The sequence below is a fragment of the Mobula hypostoma genome, chromosome 5 (assembly GCF_963921235.1).
Source record: "Mobula hypostoma chromosome 5, sMobHyp1.1, whole genome shotgun sequence".
Classification (NCBI taxonomy): Eukaryota; Metazoa; Chordata; class Chondrichthyes; order Myliobatiformes; family Myliobatidae; genus Mobula; species Mobula hypostoma.
In genome coordinates this window covers 140,205,036-140,218,385 of record NC_086101.1, presented here as the reverse complement: position 1 = coordinate 140,218,385, position 13,350 = coordinate 140,205,036, and the positions used below count along the sequence as shown (strand labels likewise).

At 44.0% G+C, this 13,350-nt stretch overlaps 1 protein-coding gene across 10 annotated transcripts in view; it reads right to left on the bottom strand.

Annotated features, from left to right (window-relative positions):
- Positions 1 to 13,350, bottom strand: part of LOC134347038 (amyloid-beta A4 precursor protein-binding family A member 1-like) — a 199,336-nt gene that overhangs the window by 64,891 nt on the left and 121,095 nt on the right. For 9 of the 10 annotated variants that reach the window (XM_063049055.1, XM_063049057.1, XM_063049059.1 and 6 more), the window contains one exon: positions 6,252 to 6,356. In XM_063049055.1, coding sequence (XP_062905125.1) covers positions 6,252 to 6,356 — 105 coding nt within the window. The remainder of the gene's footprint in view (positions 1 to 6,251; positions 6,357 to 13,350) is intronic. The other variant, XM_063049056.1, reaches the window with a different exon arrangement.

The window sequence follows — 13,350 nt, the reverse complement described above, 5'->3', positions numbered from 1 at the left end:
TTACCAATCATCTACCCATTCTGCCAATGTATGGCATCAGCGCTCCTCACTAATCAGCTTGTAACATTTCCAGTAAGATGGCAATGCACTCTCACGCAGCTGCTTCTACGGGATCAAAGGTGTTACTGTCTTTGTTAAGTGTATTTTTTACAATCACAAGACCCTGCACGACATTAAGAAGTTAAAGTACTGAAGGTCTGCCCCGTCAGCAAGTTGCTCATTGGCAAAGAAATTGACGGAACTGGAGGATGCGGATCAGGCCGCTGCCTGCGTCAGAGAAGCATGGGAGGGGTTGGTGCACGAAGACGGTGTGCAGTCTAATAGTGAGTGATCACTTTAGTCACTTTTATTGTGATTGCAAGACCCTAATGGAAATTGTTCATGTGGAATGCTGCAAGTCCGCTTTGCCGGTTTATTAGCAAATGGCCGGGGGGGGGGGGGGGAGCTGTGCAGCCTCGATTGTAGTGAGGACTGGACCTCATGTCCCAGTGTCGCCTGTTTACAGCCGCCCAGGAGAGATGCAGAGTCAGCACGGTAAACCAGCACGCCGGAGGGGTAGTGCAACTGTATTTTTTTGAGTGACTGTATTCTACTGCTACCTCATATGTGCTACACGTGCCTTGTGCCATGTATGACTGCTGTGACGGCACCTTGGCCCCGGAGTAAAGCTGTTTCATTCGGCTATATTGATGGAGATTCCTGTATAGTTGAATGACAATTAAACTTGAACTTGAATTTAGCCAGAGCATGGTGACTCTCTGCAAACTGCTCTCTCTAGATCCACTCATTACTTCCATTAATTTGATATGATCAGCATATTTGGGTTATCTTTCCCCAATGAAAATCACTTAATAGAACATCAGTACACATGTGCATATGACAATAAACTCAACTTTGACTTTGAGGCCATACAGACGGCTAAATACAGAGTTATAGTTACAGAAAAAGTGCAGTGCAGATCGGCAATGAGGTTCAAGGTCATGACAAGGTAGATCGTGAGGTCGCGTTTTCAATTTATTGTACGAGGGAAATGTCAATAGTCTTATGACAGCAGGTGAGATTAACAGCTGTTTGAAAAGTGTGAAAAGAGGGTAAAAAAGGTACAGCATATTCATTACACCGAGCAAGAAGGATCTGTTGGGATTACTGTGGATAAATAAAAAGGAGGCTGAAGATAATGGCCCTATTTTACCTCAGACCTGAATCCAATATTGTTACAGGCCCTTGGTAGGACTGAGTTTGGCCCAATTTATTTAATTTTTTTTTAGTTCTCATGTGCACTGAGATGCTGTGAAAAGTTTTTGTTTGTATGCCATTTTGTAGACACATGATCCCAGGGAAAAATACATCAAGGTAGGTCAAATGGGAAAGAGAAACAAAATGCAGAATAATGTGTTTACAGTTACAGAGAAAGTGAGTGTACTGCAGGAAGACAATGAAGTGTAAGGGCCATGACAATGTAGACTGAGAGATAGACTGTTCCACAGGTTGAGGGGGGGGGGTTGGGGAGAACAGAACAGCAAATTAACCTGTGAATGAATGCCTTACACACAGAGTCAAAAGGAGGAGGGAATCTGCAGTCTCACCCAGAATTCCAGCACAATCCACTCAAAGATCAAGCAGCACTCATCTGGAATTCAGAAACTGAGAGAAAAAAAACTCTCAGTACATTGACATCTACAGCTGTAAGGGGTCTTAATGAAACTACTCCATTGCTTAGTTAGGACAACATGGGCTAAATGGCCTCCTCCTATAGCATAAATTTTTAAGACTGAGACGTGTGTATGCCAAAGATAGGAAAGAAGAGAAAGCAATTCTGAGCAAGTACATTACTTTGGCAGTAACAAACTTGGGGAACTGTGTACATACATCTACTGATGCTTCTGGACACATCTTCAGTGATGTTCCTGGAATCATCGGGTGTTTCGGGTCTTTCAACACCATACAACCTCCTCCAGGTGACCCAGCCAGGGCTGGTCAGACCCCAGCTTGTGTCCAGATGGCTAGCTGCTTATGACTCCATGGCTCCCCTCTTTTGAGCCACAGCCATCTTGAGGCCCTCTCTGCTGCATCTGTGGTACTGCGGATGGCTCTCCTCTTCCTCTCTCCCTCGATGCCCAAATTGCTGAAGGCTCTAACTAAGGAACGGGCTACAAATCCCCTCCAACTAACCTCCACTGGGAGACACCCTGCTCTCCATCCTGCCTGCTGACAGTTGCTGACCAGTCCTGCATATTTGAAGAGCTTCCTTTCAAAGGTCTCCTCCAAGCTATCTTCCCATGGGACTGTCAGCTCCAGCAGCACCACTTGCTCAGTAGACTCAGACACTAGGACAATGTCTGGTCACAGAGTGGTGGCTGCGATATGGCTGGGGAACTTCAGCTGCCGTTCGAGGTCCACCAACAGCTGCCAGTCCCTTGCAGAGGTCAGAATGCCTGCAGATGTTCTTTTGGCAGGTATTGGCTGCTCCCCAGCTCTGACAAAGGCAATGGTCCGCTTGGAGGGTCGGGACTGCTTTGCCCACTCAACTCCTGCGCTGACGGCTTCAGCGATGGTCTTCAGGACCTGATCATGCCTCCACCTGTACCGTCCCTCACCAAGTGCCCTTGCGCAGCCGCTGAGGATGTGCTCCAGGGTTCCTCGCTTGGAGCACAATGGGCACACAGATGACTCTGCCTTGCCCCATGTGTGCAGGTTTGATGGGCTTGGAAGCACATCGTACACTGCCTGGATGAGAAATTGGATGCGGTGTGGTTCGGCTTTCCAAAGATCAGCCCAGGTCACTTTCCTCTCAACCGCATTCTCCCATCTTGTCCAAGCTCCCTGTTGCTTCATTCCCACCGCCTTGCAGGCTCTCACCTCCTCCTGAACTAGACAACGCCTTTCCTTCCCTCTGGTGTCCATTTGGGGAGTTGGAAAGGATCCTCGCCCAGCTCGGCCTCGTGTGACCACTCCCACCAGCCTCCTGTGATGCAGCCTTGCCTCTGTTTCCTGAACAGATTCCTCTGCCCTCCACTTCCTGCCAGTCCTCACTTGGATCCCTGCTTTAGCCACCTTCGGGTCACTTGAGTCCCTATAAAGGTCTTCTCCAGCTATATTTTTTCTACCTTACTCCCAGCACAGATGTAGCTGGCATGTGTCCATTCACAGAGTCGGTACTGCTGACATGCAGAGCTCTTCATTTCACACAGACAACCTGTTCCTATGACTCAACCATATTCAATAATGGAGTGTTACACTCCAGCAGCAGTACTGCGTCAGATTGCCGACTGTGCTGGGGATCGGTAACCTGGCCCCTGTCCAGAAAGGTGGAAAGCCACACAACAATTTCTGATCTGCCATGCACCACATTTCTCAAGAACAAACACAACTGGACTATTCACTCTGGAAAATTATTACACCAACTCATCTCTATTTTAAATTTCAACATTTTGATTTCCTTATTGAGATTAATTTGTCCACGATCTATTGCAAGTATATAATTTAGATTAATTAGTAACTGTTAATAGCAGTACCTTTAAGAGGCACATAAGCATGCATAGAATGGAGGGTGAAGGACCACATGCAGTCAGAAGGAATTAGGTGTCATTAATTTAATTCCGTCAGCACAACATTCTACACGTGTACCACTCTTTTCATCAAAATCTGCCCCAGTGTAGATTCATTTTCTGCATGTGGGCGCTGCTGGCAAAGTTGGAATTTCTTACCCAATTCCATATGATGGGAATTGTTCTGAGGATAGTGAATTACATCAGGAGTCGAAATGAATAGCTGGGGGAAGGGAAGCTGATAGGAATGTGGGGGGAATAAAATGGGATTAGTGTAAATGGATACGACAGGGTTGGGGCGGGGGGGAGGGTCTGCTTCTCCAATGTGGGTTACTTTGGATTTCCAGCATCTGTTTTGGACCCGTTTCTGTTCTCTGTGACTCGACCACACCCTATTGTGAGTCACATAACAAGACCCAGAAGGCAAGAATACCTCAACTTGTGGGACAATCATAAAGACTAGACAGGATAATGTTAATTTTAACTAATGTGAAATTAGTGTTTATAGGTTCTATTTTCATTATTTTAACTAGAGCAATAAAGTCACAAGCCACCAGTCACAAACCAAAAAATGCTTCATTATTTAATTTCATAAACAAAAATAAAAGCGTCAATGCCACAGTTCACATGGAGATCCTGCTCAATAGATAAATTTAACTCATGGCTGATGGAGAAGAGGCCGACGAGTTTGGGGAGGCTGAGCTATTGAAGATAGAGCTACGAATAAGATGTGCTTAAACCTGGACATTGTACAAAGATCAGGATCGGAGATTGATAGGGATCGTGGAGAGTTGAAGGAGGCGGTTGTAGTTGGGGTGGGGAGAGGGAAGAAAAGAGAGATGAACACAACAAACAAATCAAATTCAAACTAAAGATTCATCTCAGATCCTGGTCAGAATACTCTTGCAAAATATTAAAAGTTTAAAAGAAGTTGAAAAATGAATACTGAAGGGCCCTTTACAATTACATGAGAAATACTTACTTGAACCTTTAATAGAGAAGGCAATGATTAAAAAAAAAGAAAAAATACATTAGACTGATGCTATGCTCAAAGAGCAAAGTGCTTCAGGGCAAATACAACTATCGGTCCTACAGCCCTTGTATTAAATAACATACATCAGGACACACAGTGCTGCATTTCCAATCACTTGAATTTCTCACAAAACAAGCAAGCATGCAAGCTATGAAGAAACCAAATTATTAAACTACGAACTCATACTGAAAGGTAATCAGAACCCACCACCAAACTACTTCAGGCTAGCAACTCACTTGAAGCAAAAAGAAATCCCTTCGCTTTTGGACAGCACACACTTACGAGCACCAACACCAAAAACCGCAGACTGATATATCATTTCTACAAATAACCCAGGCACTGAATAAGTGTCTTCAACTAGCTTGTGTGACCATAGCTGGCTTTGAATAGGATTTTTCCTCTGTTGTGCTTTAACAGTACTGAGATAAAAAGGTGGAGAAGAAGGGAAGGAATTCCAGAGACCATGGTGTGTTTATCGATAGACTTGATGAACTGACTGGTGTTTCCCAGACACTTAATTTTCTTTGTTCCCTTGCACCATGGGAGGTGTTTGCTATGTTTAAATCACATATTTACCCAAATGTGCTGGTGATATTTGACGGTAATGCTTAGAACCAGTGTCAATGAGGAAATTGACTTTAAATAATACAAAGCCAGGGGCAAATACTATGGCTGTGCACTGTTCTCATCTTGAAGCAACTGGGATCAGTCTCTTTATGCCTTTGAGTACTTCACCAGCTGATCTGAGTGGAGCAACAACACTGGAGGCTACAATCACAGGCTGGGAATAAAAGGAATAAAAGGAAATTTCAAAGAGTACTTGCTCAAGAGAATTGCCCAAGGCCTTATCTAACGAGAGGGGGGGAGAGAGGGGGAGAGAGGGGGAGAGAGGGGGAGAGAGGGGGAGAGAGGGGGAGAGAGGGGGAGAGAGGGGGAGAGAGGGGGAGAGAGGGGGAGAGAGGGGGAGAGAGGGGGAGAGAGGGGGAGAGAGGGGGAGAGAGGGGGAGAGAGGGGGAGAGAGGGGGAGAGAGGGGGAGAGAGGGGGAGAGAGATAGAGAGAGATAGAGAGAGAGAGAGAGAGAGAGAGTGAGTGTGTGTGTGTATTCGTTCACATGCACGCACACACATGTGCACATCTAATGTAGTGTCCAGGCATGTCTACTGCTCTTTGCTTTTGGTTAGCTCACTGGCACTTGATGATTCCTGTGGAAGTCTACTTATATTAAACAGCCACTTTTGGAGAATTACTTGCCGTGAAAGTTGACTCCAATAAGGGAGACAGTTCCTTCAGAAGAGGAGCATGGGCAAGTGGATGTAACGAGGAAAACAATCAATTAGTAGAAGTTACTGTCTGTCACCAGTTGCTAATGCTCTGGTAGATAACCTTGTACCAATGCTTTGGCAAATAAAGACCAATTTAAGTACCTCATAGATTAAATACAAATCAAACACAGAGATCGATGCACAAGAAAGCAAAACATTTTCATGTGTTTTCTAAGGGCATCAAGTATTGTTGTCTCGATGCGTAATTACAGCAAAAAGGTTAACATACATAAACTTTTGAAGTTTATGGGTATGAAATCTTCACAGGAGGTAACAGGTTGGCTTGGGAAGAGCAGGACTAGGGAAGGCAGTGAAAGAAGTTATATGCGGCCAGATTCGGGGTGTACCTCTCGATTCGTTGCTGTCTCTGCTGCGTCGTGAATGTCTGTTCGATGCTGTGTCACGGATGACTCTGCACCTCGGGGAGATGATGACCCTGGTGAGGATGACTGCTAAAGGCAGGGAGTTGGGAGAGAAAGAAACACGTTTTCAGAAGTTTGGTCACAATGCAAACTATTCCTGGTGAAGACAAGAGCCTAAAACAACTGAGGAAGCTATTTTCTCTCTTGAAACCAAAAGTTATTTCACTATTTTAGAATCTCCACAGGAGTTAAACCCAAAGGACATAGTTATAACATGCCACACAACAATCTGACAAAATGTATCCAACAACATGTCCAAAAAAACATGAACCTCAATATATTTTGCCTCTGAAAGATGCATGTAATCCCTCCTTAGTTCTTGAGAAAACTTGTTCCCTTACAGTCTTAATAAGGAATAAACAGTTTGATTAGCAGGGAAAAGTAAATGCCAGGTACACAACTTCTAAAACATACAGGGCTTCTAAGTCAGTGTATTAATTACGACACAAACCTCTTCATCCTGATAATTTACTGGATACATCCAGAAGTTTTCCATTATGATTCCAGTTGAAGAGCCTCCTTTCCCACCGTCTTTCACAATCCTGCCTCTTGATATCGCTGCCTTACATTCAGTCAATTTGTGCAGAGCACCCGGGTCGGTAAAGAATTAGCCAGCATCACCGTGTGCACAGTGAAGCTCGTAACAAGATATCCTGAAACTATCAGCTTTCACTGGCTTTAACGCCGTGGCAACCTCTCATGCCAACTGATGGAGGCAAAGTGATTCAGAAAAGCAAAATCATGCCACCGTGAGATTTGCAAATTAAAACAGCAAATGCTAGAAACACTTAGCGTGTAACTGTGGGGAGAGAAACAGAGTGAAATCAGCTTCAAAGGCCATTGATCATGAAACATTAACTCTGTACCTCTAGCTATAGAGTTGCTGACTAACCAGTTTAAAACAACTTGCTTACACATCACTTTTCACCTCCTCAGGTCATCCCCAAGGTCCCTTTCAGCAGGCGCATTTCTCTTTCAGGAAGAAGCCAAATAGCACAAAGCTAGCTCCAATAACCAATAACGGGATTAAAGGCTAAAACTAAACTAAGGCGCCACTGAGCAGAATGCCCCTCTTCTCTCCAAGAGGGAGGCAGGATTCGTTCCACATCTCACTGCAAGAGAAGACAAGGCCCACGTCTAACAACTCATCAGAACGCCAGTTCAGTAGACACCTTGCACTACTGCGGGGGTGGGGGGGGGTGTCTGGTTGTAGTGAGATGTGCAGCCACCATGTGTAGGCAAGACTGCTAACGCTGCACATCATTCTGAAATTGACTACCTTAAAAAAAACGAGGGGAACACAGTGTGATGTTTCCTTTGACAAATAATACTCCTTTGGTTGTAAAGTGCTTCAAGACATTGAGGGTTGTAAAAGGCACTATAGATATACAAGATTACTTTTCCTTATAGCCTCCCTTGTTCATTAAGCTTTTCACCCTGTCGTTAATATACAACCATTTTTACTGTTCTGATTGTGATCTTTCTTGTAAAAATTGTGTACAACTTCGGTTTAATTTGTATTTTTCTTCTGAATGCTGTGTGTCTGGGACATTTCAGCAAGTAAGCTTTTTAAATGTACTTGCACGTCTGACAATAAGCTCAAGTTTGACTTTCAGTTTGAAATTCTATTTAATGACACTCCAGTAAATGATTGCGGGAAGCTCTAAGTCTTTAAGAGGTGCCGGGGGGTGGGGGGTTAGTGTTGCAACTTTAAACAGAGCTGTGCTACATGTAAAGCAGCACACGCAAAATGCTGGACAAACTCAGCAGGTCAGAAGGCATCTATGGAAAAGAGTAAATATTTGACATTTCGGATCCTGATGAATGGTCTTGGCCCGAAATGTTGACTGTTTACTCTTTTCAGTAGGTGCTGCCTAATCTGCTGAGTTCCTCCAGCATTTCACATGCGTTGCTCTGGATTTCCAGCATCTGCAGACCTCCTCATGTTTGTGATATATGTAAACCAGCAGATCTAAATGCTGTTCATATCTAGGTGGGTAAAGAGGGGCCAAACGTCAAACATAAAGTCAAAGTCTTTGTATGATTATAATTAGCTTCCATATTTACCAAGGCAGGCACAGCACACACGAATGTTTAATTAATAATGGATAGAGGACTGAGCTTGAAAAGTCAGTGTCATTTTCAGAATTTGCCACTCAGTTGATCTGAGCACTGCCCAAATCATGCTTCATTTTCTCAAACACAATTTAATTATCAAAACACCACAGTTGCAACCCACTGGACTGAATTTTTGGTTTCAACAAAGCATTAAGGTTACTCTTTTGCTTCTGTTGCTGGCTTCTCAATTTAATCCCATTCTACCACGACCCGTAAACACTTCCTCAATTATTTAAAGTGCAGCTCGTTTGACAGCATCATGAATAAAGGATAGATTGGAAAAAGTGCCGAACAAAGACAAGGAACAAATCAGCAATCACTTTAATCATCTGATAAATGCAAATTGTCATATTTGACAACGCCACTTAATTTTAGAAATGGAACAGTTAGAATAATGTGTGTACATGGGGGGGGGGACTTCTAGAGCTGAATTTGTTCTTGAAATTGCACTTGGAAGAATCCCCTATCACTAGTTCTCCTGCTGCATTTAATAAAAGAACAAATTTATTCAACCAACAAGGTCCAACCTAGAAGCAAGAATTAATCTTCAAGCATTCTAAGGAGCAGCTTAGAAAGCTATCCAGATTCCAAAAAAGGTGAAGAAACAGCATAAACCATTAATTATTACTGCACTCTAAGTATTAGGTTTATTTGTCATAAATACATCAAAACATTGAAACATACAGTGAAATATGTTGTTTGCATCAAATCAAAGCAGTGAGGATTGTGCTGGGAATCCCACAAATGTCACCATGCTTCTGGCTCTAACATAGCAGAAACAACTTTTTAATCCAAACCCATGTGTCTTTGGAAAGCGTGAGCAAAGTGGAACAGCCGAAAGAAAACCCACTCAATTATGGGGAGAACGTGCAAACTCCTCGCAAGCAGTGGCGGGAATAGAACCCTGATCGCTGATGCTGTAATAGCGTTACGCTAATCACTACACCACTATGCTGCCCTGTGACAGAAGGTCAGTCCCCCTGACCTAGTTACAAAGAATTCTTTAGGAAAAGCTCAGTTGATCAGGGGTTAACAGGAAAAGGATTGACAAAACGCACAGAGCACTCACAAGGAGAGTTGGTGAGAGCTCTGCCCAAAGATTCCAAATCACAAAATTATGAGTTCAACTCCCACTGTGGAATCATTATGTGTTGACACCTAGGGCAGTAAAGTGGTATAAGGAACCAGGCAACACATTAAGTTAGGCCCTGTCAGCTCAGGTGTGAATATCCCAAAGCATAAAAGAGCTGGTTTCTTGGCCAACATCAATGAACAAAATTATTCAGTCAATAATCTCTTTTTTGAGAGTACTGCTGTACACAAATTGGTTACCACATTTCCTCATTACACCAGAAATATTTCACTTGGTTGGAACCCACTCTGGAATGGACTGAGATGCTGAAGGTGTCAATGAGTACTTCAAAACTGAGATCGATAACCTTTGGTACTCTAGGAAAGTCAAAAGATTTGGGGAATGGCAGGAAAGCAAAGGCGAGATACAAGATCAGCAATGAATGCCGCTGCCTGTTCCTAGTCACTGGAGGGCCTCAGTAGACCAGTGCATTTTGTAGCAGGAAATGAGACCATCCAGCCAAATATGTGTGTGTCAGTACTTTGAAAGATATTCAGGAAGTCCCACTCCCCCTGCCCTAACATCTATGTACTGGCCATGCTATACTGGACAATTTAAGAACATAAGAAACAGAAACAAGTGGATGTAATCAATCCCTTATGCCTGGCCCGCCATCCACTAAGACCTTGGCTGATCATCTACATGAGAACCGCCTTCCTGCACCAATCCCATGTCCCATAGTATCCAAAAATACATTGAATGGTCCTCAAAATACCCAGCCACTGAGCATCTAAGGTACTCTTAGAAAGGGAATTCCATAGATTCAGTAACTTCGAGGTGAAGACATTACCTTCATGCATTTCCTAAATATTCTAAAGATATTTAGAGGTTCTTAGATAGGCATATGGACATGCAGAGAATGGAAGGGTAAGGACCATGTAAAGAGAGAAAAGACTAGGAGTCATTAGCTTTAGTAGTGCGACACAACATTGTGGGCCAAAGAGCCTGATGAGGATCTATACTATCCTATGTTCTAAGTATTCCTCTCAGAAGCAATTCCAATATGCCCTTTCACACTGTTCCAGAAGACTGCAAGACACAGGAGCAAAATTAGGCCATTTGGCCCATTTCGTCTGCTCCGCCATTTCACCATGGCTGATTTATTATCCCTCTCAACCCTATTCTCCTGCCTTCTCCCCATAACTTTTGACACCTTGACTAAAGAAGAACCTATCAACCCCTGCTTTAAATATGCTCAATGACTTGGCCTCCACAGCCATGCACGGCAATGAATTCCACAGATTTACCACTCTCTGGCTAAAGAAATTCCGCTGCTACTGTGCGATCGAGAATCTCCGGAGGGGAAGGCCCCAAATCCTCGGCTTTGCCTATTGCCTGTTGCTGGGGCCGGGGTCGAAGCGCTTGGCAGTGATGGTGCTCGATGTCGGAGGGCTGGTCGGAGGCTCGAAGTTTTCGGACGGACTCAAGAGTCGGCTGTGGTCGGGTGCTTCCAGGGTGCTGCATCGGCAAGTTTGCGGCGCTGGAGGTTCATGGCAGGGAGAGTTTCTCCCTTCTACCGTCTGCGTGAGATGATGGGACTTTTGAGAGACTTTGAGACTTTTTTTTACCGCGCTCATGGTCTGTTCTTTATCAAATTACGGTATTGCTTTGCACTGTTGTAACTATATGTTATAATTATGTGGTTTTTGTCAGTCTTTTAGTCTTGGTTTGTCTTGTGTTTCTGTGATATCATTCTGGAGGAACATTGTATCATTTCTTAATGCAAGCATTACTAAATGACAATAAAAGAGGACTGTGTGTCCTCATAATCTAACCTAATCCTCATCTCTGTTCTAAATGAACGTCCATCTATTCTGAGGCTGTGCCCTCTGGTGCTAGACTCACCCGCTATAGGAAACATCCCCTCCACATTCACTCTTGGAGAAACTTGGGTTGTTTTCTCAGGAGTGACAGAGGTTGAGGGGAGACCTGAAAGAGGTTTATAAAATTATGAGAGGCATAGATAGGGTAGATAATCCTTTTCCCCTGCAGAGTATAAATGTGAAATACTAGAGCAGAAATTTTCAAGGTGAGAAGGGAAGAGTTTAAAGGGGATATCTAAGGCAAGTTTCTTCGGACAGAGTGGTGGGTGTTTGGAACAGGTTGCCAGAGTTGGAAGCAGATGAAGTGGCTTTTAAGAGGCTTGTAGACAGACACATTGACATGTGGGGAGCGGAGGGAGATGGATTATATGCAGGCAGGAGAGATTTATTTTAATGTGGCGTCATGTTCAGCCTGTCCTTGTGCTCTGTTTTTGTTTTCTACGAGTACAAGAGGGAGGGGTGAGGACTGGCCAAATAAAGAGAAAAAAAACAAGTAAATCCTTGACAGTCAGACTTGACCAGCCAGAGTTCATCTGAGCACAGGGAGCCTTATGAGTAACACAGATGGACTTTGAGCTTTGATCAGTTGTGGCTGAAAGAAGGGCAACTCAATGAGCTTCAAACATGAAGGCTTGTGTTTAGATTGGATGGGTCCGGATTGTTCCCTGAAGTGGCAGAGATGCAGGGAGGTGGGACCAGAGAGTGGCTTTAGAAGATCATGAGGGGCTTAGATCTAAGGAGGTTGGAGAGGGTCAGCAGAGGGTCATGAGTGGGGACTCATAGTTCAAAGTTCAAAGTACATTTTAGAAAGGATATACTGACATTGGAGAGGATTCAGAGAAAATTCACGAGAATGATTCCAGGAATGAAAGGGTTACTGTATGAGGAACCTCTGGCAGCTCTTGGGCTGTATTCCCTGGAGTTCAGGAAAATGAGGGGGGATCTCACAGAAACATTCTGAATGTTAAAAGGCCTGAACAGATTAGATATGGCAAAGTTATGTCCCATGGTAGGGGAGTCTAGAACAAGAGGACACGACTTCAGGATTGAAGGACGTCCATTTAGAACAGAGATGCGGAGAAATTACTTTAGTCAGAGAGTGTTTTAATCTGTGGAATTTGTTGCCACAAGCAGCTGTGGAGGCCAAGTCATTAGGCGCATTTAAGGCAGAGATAGATAGGCTCGTGATTAGCCAGGGCATCAAAGGGTATGTGGAGAAGATAGGGGAGTGGGGATGACTGGAAGAATTGGATCAGCCCATGATTGAATGGCGGAGCAGACTCGATGGGCCGAATGGCCTACTTCTGTCCTATACCTTATGGTGTTACATTTATTATCGAAGTATGTATACAGATTATAACTCTGACCAAAATAACAGGACCACTCTTCAATGCCCCAGTCCGCATCGATTGCCCTGATGAAACTGCTCAAAAACAGTAACCAGAATCCAGGAATACATGCAACATGAACCTCAAGATCACCCAAAACGAGTCCACAGCCACCAGCCTCACCGATCAATCCTTGCAGCATGGATCCCAGGAGGGGCATGAGGTGCAGAAGGGATCAGAGAGGAGGGCTGGACTTTCAATTGTACCTCCTGAGGGCGTGATGTGGTCAGAGACTCCCATAGTGTTACAGAAATATCAGGACCAATGGCGACATCTATGGACCCGGCATCGTATTGGGATTAGAGAAGATGGAGACCGGACAGGTACCACTAAACTGATGGGCCAAAGGGCCTGTTTCCATTGTTACGTACCCCGTAACTGGGTTGCCAAACCAGCAGAAATGGATCACTCAGTTGGAGTCTGGAGTACTAGAACTAAGAAAGTTTTATTAAAGAAACAAGCAACACAGTAATCGAAAGGATAATAAATGCAACAGTTCAGTGATGATAAACACACATGTGCACAGAATTTAGATAACAGCATCAATCAAGCTCTATCGTTGT